General features: G+C 46.0%; 1 protein-coding gene across 1 annotated transcript in view; it reads left to right on the top strand.

Moving 5' to 3' along the window:
• Nucleotides 1-5,042, top strand: part of SRP68 (signal recognition particle 68kDa) — an 11,797-nt gene extending 6,755 nt beyond the window's left edge. Inside the window, exons 8-15 of the mRNA XM_010134722.1 lie at nucleotides 374-472; nucleotides 792-856; nucleotides 1,164-1,323; nucleotides 2,011-2,105; nucleotides 2,348-2,477; nucleotides 2,844-2,919; nucleotides 3,761-3,813; nucleotides 4,297-5,042. Of these exons, the coding sequence (XP_010133024.1) occupies nucleotides 374-472; nucleotides 792-856; nucleotides 1,164-1,323; nucleotides 2,011-2,105; nucleotides 2,348-2,477; nucleotides 2,844-2,919; nucleotides 3,761-3,813; nucleotides 4,297-4,524 (906 nt within the window). The 3' untranslated portion in view covers nucleotides 4,525-5,042. The remainder of the gene's footprint in view (nucleotides 1-373; nucleotides 473-791; nucleotides 857-1,163; nucleotides 1,324-2,010; nucleotides 2,106-2,347; nucleotides 2,478-2,843; nucleotides 2,920-3,760; nucleotides 3,814-4,296) is intronic.
• The last annotated feature ends 1,109 nt before the right edge of the window (nucleotides 5,043-6,151 follow it).

The raw sequence follows: 6,151 nt of genomic DNA on the forward strand, positions 1-6,151 counted from the left end.
TTCCCTCTTGCTGGGCCTTTCCCACAGTGCAGCCCAAGCTCCGCTCTCCTCGGAGCAGTGTGGGTGCTGTCCTGGAAGGGAAGGGCAGGGAGCTGCTGGGAAGGCAGCTGTGACAGGGATGAGGTGGTCAGAGCTGTGCGTGCTAGGCCTTCAGTGCTGCTCAATTCTTAGTACAGAGCACGCTCCCCACAATTTCTGGCAGTTTGTCCCCTAGAACGTACTGCAGACTGGTACAGGTTGGACTTCTAGCTACCCATGGACCTCAGTGCTGTAACTGGGGAGAAATTTTGTTTAATCTCCTCAATTCTTGCATCGTGGGATGCAAAACGCAAACCTTTTCTAACACATCTGTCTTAACCTCCTTTGCTCCTAGGCAGAAAATGAGGAGACAAAGGAGCGTTTGTTTGAATCGCTACTCAGTGAGTGTAGAGATGCCATTCAGGCTGTTCGGGAAGATCTGAAACCAGACCAGGTAAGCAGCAAGCATCAGTGTTTCTAGTTTCAACCACACAGCGTTTCTTTGGGACTCGTTGGTTATTGTTAAATTTGCTCAACAGTCAAAGTGGCTGGAATTTATTTCATGAAAAGCTGCAGAAGAGTCTGTCACCTTTGATTTTATTCTCTTCAGAACCAGAGAGGGTGAATAGCAATGTAGAAACACTCATTCTTTTGCCTGGAAGTCTGTTATAACTCAAGGTTTGGGTAAACCAGGGAAGTTGTTTCCGATGTGTTCTTCCTTCGACTGGCAGCTGTCAGTAAATCTCACAGTATTTTGTCTCCATTTTCTGCAGAAGCAGCGGGAACATGCTCTGGAAAATGACTCTGGGAAGGTGTCCAACATCCAGTACTTACACAGGTAATAGGCAAACATTGCTGCCTGGGCTAGTGTGAAGTCAGGCTCTTCTGCCAAGATTTTATTTTTGTTTGGTTTTGGTTTATGGGTTTTTCGTTCTGGGCTTCTCAGATCTCCAAGTGTGACTGTACCGATAAAGATCTGACTCACACAGCTTGGAGCTCATATAACCTGAGAGTCTCATGTTGACCTTTCAGATGTTATTTTCCCCTACTAGTATCAGCTTAGACTGGGGGGAGGAGTTTTTTCAGAACAAAGAGTAGTGTCTGAGTAGTTCTGACAGCCTGCTAATGGTATTTTATCGTTTTAGTTATTTGACTTACATCAAGCTGTCGACAGCCATCAAGCGCAACGAGAGCATGGCAAAGTCTCTGCAGAAGGCCCTGCTGCAGCAGCAGCGGTCAGAAGAGGATGGCAAGCGCGCTCCACGGCCTCAGGACCTGATCCGTCTTTATGACATCATTTTGCAGGTAATGCCGGGAAAACAAATCTAATTCTTCATGCTAACTGCAGAACTGAAAGTTACTGTAGAGAATACAACAGTGCAGGTGAACTGCCTGTGAAGTGTGAAGAGCAACTGAGTTGCTCTTGAAGATGATAAATGCCTTCTTGAAGATAATAAATGTCTGTGTGAAACACAAAAACCCCTTCTAGTTGTGAACAGAAGATGCTGCTAGGATGGGTGCCCTTGGCTGTACGATCTATTGCAGTGTTAAAGAAGCTTTTCTGACTATTTTATGCAGCACCCCGATAGCTGCCTTAGTTTCTGCTGGCCGTAGAAAATAGCAGCTAAAAATACTTAAAATGTATTTGTTCTTCATAAGCAGTTTCTCATTTTCTCATGTAAGTTTACTCTGAAGTGTGGGAGCCTGTGGCTGAAGCAGTGCTGAATGGGAAAGGGAAATGCCTTATGAAAGAATTAATTAAAGTGAAATCTGAGGAGTCTTTGTCCTAATTCCTGTTTGTGTCAGGAAATCTGTCCTGAGGGCAAACTTGCCCAAGTTTCAGTGAGGTCCTTTACAAAGTTGCGCACTCATAATTAGGGAACTGTTGCTGTGAGGGTGTACTGTTGGCTCGCTGAAAGGGACAGCTTTCTCTTACTCCAGCAGATTCTAGAGGAAAACAGCACTGCATTTGTTACTTTCTCTTTTTCACAGAACCTTGTGGAACTGACACAGCTTCCTGGCCTAGAAGAGGACAAGAACTTCCAAAAAGAGATTGGGTTGAAGACGCTTGTATACAAAGCTTACAGGTGACTGAGGAACAGCCAGTGTGTCTTTAGCAGGCATTAGAGCTGCACAGGGTGTTTTCCCAAAGCTCTGTGTGCTGTGCAGAACTTCAATGCAGTTTCCTCTACCCTTTTGTGAAAAGAACACTGGATGCTAGGGGGAAACTGGCCAGTGCTACTTAATAGTATCTGCTGTTTCCAGTCACTTGAGCTGTTAAAAAGCATGGAAAACAGAGATGTCAAGGATCCACTCTTTTCTGTTGCAGGTGTTTCTTCATTGCACAGTCCTACGTCCTGGTAAAGAAATGGAGTGAAGCTCTTGTTTTATATGAGAGAGTGCTGAAATATGCCCATGAAGTTCAGTCGGGAGCTGGCGCTCATACAAACAGCTTGAAGGTAGGAGCTCAGTCCTGTGTGTCGAAGGGAACTGGAGTGGATGAAGCAGCTCTGTCCCAGTATTTATTGTCAGTTAGGTGCCAGGCCATCACAATTCGTGACTGATTTTTAGGGAGAAGAGCAATACAGGTGTGGCTTTTTAGCACATTTTAATAGAGATCCATAACCATTTACTGCTCTTTGTCACGTGCATTTTGTTACACAAGCCTGTCGTGCCTGAAGAACTGTCTGTAGCTTTTCCTCATCCGGGCAGGCTTGTTGGCACTCAGACTTAATTTTTTAGTTCTTTTTGTCAGGTTTTACCTTTGCCCTGTCTCCTACACTGGCACATTTCAGGCTCTCAGATGATTTTCTTTAATGACCTAGGAGCTGCCTGACGTTCAGGATCTGATCACTCAAGTCAATGCAGAGAAATACTCCTTGCAAGCATCAGCTATATTAGGTGAGTTGCACAATTACGTTACAGCTCTAGCGTCTCTTGAAGAATGCCCTTGCAGCTATTTCATTCCTTTTATTTCATTTCTGAAAGTTTTTTCCACTTCATTTCTGAAGTTTTTTCCACTTCACTCTGATCTACGTAGGCTCTGGAAAATGTTCTGTTCCGTTCCCAGTTATAGCTGCTCCTCACTGCGTGTAGTGCAGCCGGGTGACCAGTGACTAGAGATGTGGTATCGGTGCTTGGCCCAGAGATAGGAAAACACTTCGTGTTCTGGTAACCTGCTCAGAACACTCTGTTTAGTGTTTAATTTTTTTTTTTGCTGCAAACAAGTTGGCCATGCTCATCCCAGTTTTGCCAGGCTGGAAGAACTGCTGAGAATGGGGAGAGCAGTGATGTTCTGCTCCTTGTTGGTGTCAACCAGGTTAGTGGAGCTTTGGTGGGGAATGGATGAACTCGATGATTTCCTGGGCTGCTGTTTTTGCTGGAAGCCCAGGATGAGCAATGGGTGCCCTTGTCTTTTATTGCCTTAATGTTGCTTTAACAGACCTCATTGGGGTCTCCTCATCATCTGCTGCTTTGTGCCTACCTCAAAGTATGTGCTTCTTCCAGGAGCTTCTCAGGACAGTGTGAAGGAGAAGCTCTCCACCACTGGAGAGCTGTGCTGGCAGTTGATGAGTATGTGTGATCCTCTTAGCTTAGAAAGCAAGCTGATTCTACTGAAAATGTTGTCTTGTATATCCCAGAGAGCAAGGCTCATAGCTGAGCTTAGTGCACAGCTGACTCCCAAGGCAGTCAGTCCTGCTTCGCGCCTGTTACTCTTACCACTTTCTCTTCCATTTTGCAGATTCAAATGACCCTCATGAGACCGAGTCTCCATCTCAGGTCAAGGATGGCAAGGTAAGAGCCAAGAGCTCAGGCAGACTCCAGTAGTTGTCTTAATGAACTTTACTTTTAACCTGTGACCCAAGTGACTTACAACTCAAGACAGGCTGCACAGATTCGAGTTTGGCCATGACCCATGTATTTAAGGCATTTTATTAGGCTTTATTTGCCTTTTGTGCGTCGTAAAGGTGGCTGACAGAGTGAGGTTCCTCGGGTGGGGGCTGGCAGCTGCTTGCAGCTTCTACCGTGGCATCTCTTTTTTTGTTTTCTTTTTTTATTTCTTTACCTTTCTTCCTGCCCATGGGAAGGTTTTCCAGAGGTCTTGCAGCAATGCTTTGACAGGGGTTCAAATAATTTTCAAGGGCCTGAGATGTCACACAAGGGAACTTCATCTTCTGTTGTCTTTGTTGCTTTTCAGCCTTCTTTGCGTGTTTGACCCTTGTCAGCGCTGCTTTGACACGCGTTTAACTTGTGTTTCTGGTTTTGTGTCTCTTTCAGCCACTCTCGGAACGGTTTGAGACTTTCTGTCTGGATCCTTCTCTTGTCAGCAAGCAAGTCAGCCTCGTGCACTTCCCGCCGGGCTTCCAGCCCATCCCGTGCAAACCCTTGTTCTTCGACCTTGCCCTTAATCATGTTGCTTTCCCACCTCTGGAGGACAAGGTGGAGCAGAAGGCCAAGAGTGGCCTCACAGGATACATCAAGGGCATCTTTGGATTCAAAAGTTAACCAGGACCCCCTGAGAAACAGAGGTTTTATTCTGTATTGAAAGAAAAGCTCCAAGAGGTTCTAGGACACACATCTCTGCACCTGAAACCAACAGAGGGAGGTTTTACCACCTTCCTCCCTGTGTTCTGTGTATGTGTCTGTGCACTTACATTCTTTCCCAGTGTATTAAAGACAAAACAATCTATTCCAAAACATACATACATTATAAATAACTGAAACTGATCTGGAGCACACAGAAACTCCATTCTGCTTGGAGAAATTGGAGCTTTGTGACCCGTGGCCGTTGAGGGCCAGTACACATCCACTTACCATGGACCAGGGCAGAGCTGTAATTCGGTTCCTCCCTCTGCCCCATTATTTGACACTGTAATCTGGTATTTTGGTCTAAAAATCTGGATGTGATGGGGCAACTGAGGTAAAAGTAGATGCAGAACTAAAGCAACAAAGTGAGGCTGCCTCCCAGAAGGCCATGAAAGAGTGGCCAAGGGGGTTCACTGCTCCTGCCCTTTCAGCTCGCAGAAGTCTCTGTGTTGTTTAAAAATGTGACATTCAGAGATGACAAAATAGAGCCTCTTTCCTTCTTGGCAAGGACATCAAATACTGTTCCAAGTGTTAATGGTTACCCGGTTGTGGTGGACTATGGCCTTCATTTATACTCCGGGCCAATAGAATCCTTCTTTATTGATATGTGGTTTGTTAAATACAGTGTAAAACCTATTCCTGCAAGGCTTTTCCTGGGAAGCGAACTTCAGGGGTGGCTTTAGAAGCAGCTATTTGCTCTTCATGGGAAGTTGAGTCTCTCAGTGCTCGTTTTGTCCCTGATCCAAACCCTGCCTGTAAACGAGACGGTCTGTTCCCGGAGTTCACCCGCTGCTTTTCCCCTCGTCCTCGGTCAGCAGATGGACCCGAAATGAGGGACGAGCAGCAGGAGACCAGGAGGTTCTCGAGCGATAGATCGTCTCTGCTTTTTTTTATAAAGCACCCGGGTGCTGCGGTGGTGGCAAGTTCAAAATGGGGGTAATTTCTTAGCGGTGATGATTTAAATGGGACATAAATCATGGCACGTGGGCAGAACTGTTCCTGAATAAAGTGTTCGGCAGTTTCCATTAGCGATGTGTGGGTTTTCCCTCGGTCGGGAGCTGGAAGGTGAACCAGCAGTTTGTTTGAGCTGCCTCACCTTCTGCTCTGGTCATCTTGAGCTGGTGTTTCTCCATTTTTAGGTGTTGGAGTTAGTAGGGCTGGGGACAGGATCTGATTTAAGCCGTTGGATTGTTGTTGCCGCAGGAATTTCCCACTCAAAGGGCCTGTCAGATAAATGGGGGGAATTGACAATTCCCATTATTTTAATACGAATGTTTGTTCTTTGTTGGTCTGATTTGTGAGTTCTCAAAGTACAAAAAGCAGCTTTCGAGAGAACTCGGTGCTCAGAAAGAGGGAAAGAAAGGGATGGAGAAGGAACTTCTTGTTTGGTTTAATTTTTGCAACACGGGAACAAAACGGGAGTTCCTGGTATTCCACCTAGTTCCACTTGCCTCAGGATGCCAGCGGGATTTCACAGGAGAACGGGGAAGCGCAGAGCTGGAAGAAGCGCAGGACACCGTTCCTGGAAAACACGGTGTCGAGTGCA

This window comes from Buceros rhinoceros, unplaced genomic scaffold (genome assembly GCF_000710305.1).
Source record: "Buceros rhinoceros silvestris isolate BGI_N320 unplaced genomic scaffold, ASM71030v1 scaffold24364, whole genome shotgun sequence".
Lineage (NCBI taxonomy): Eukaryota > Metazoa > Chordata > Aves > Bucerotiformes > Bucerotidae > Buceros > Buceros rhinoceros.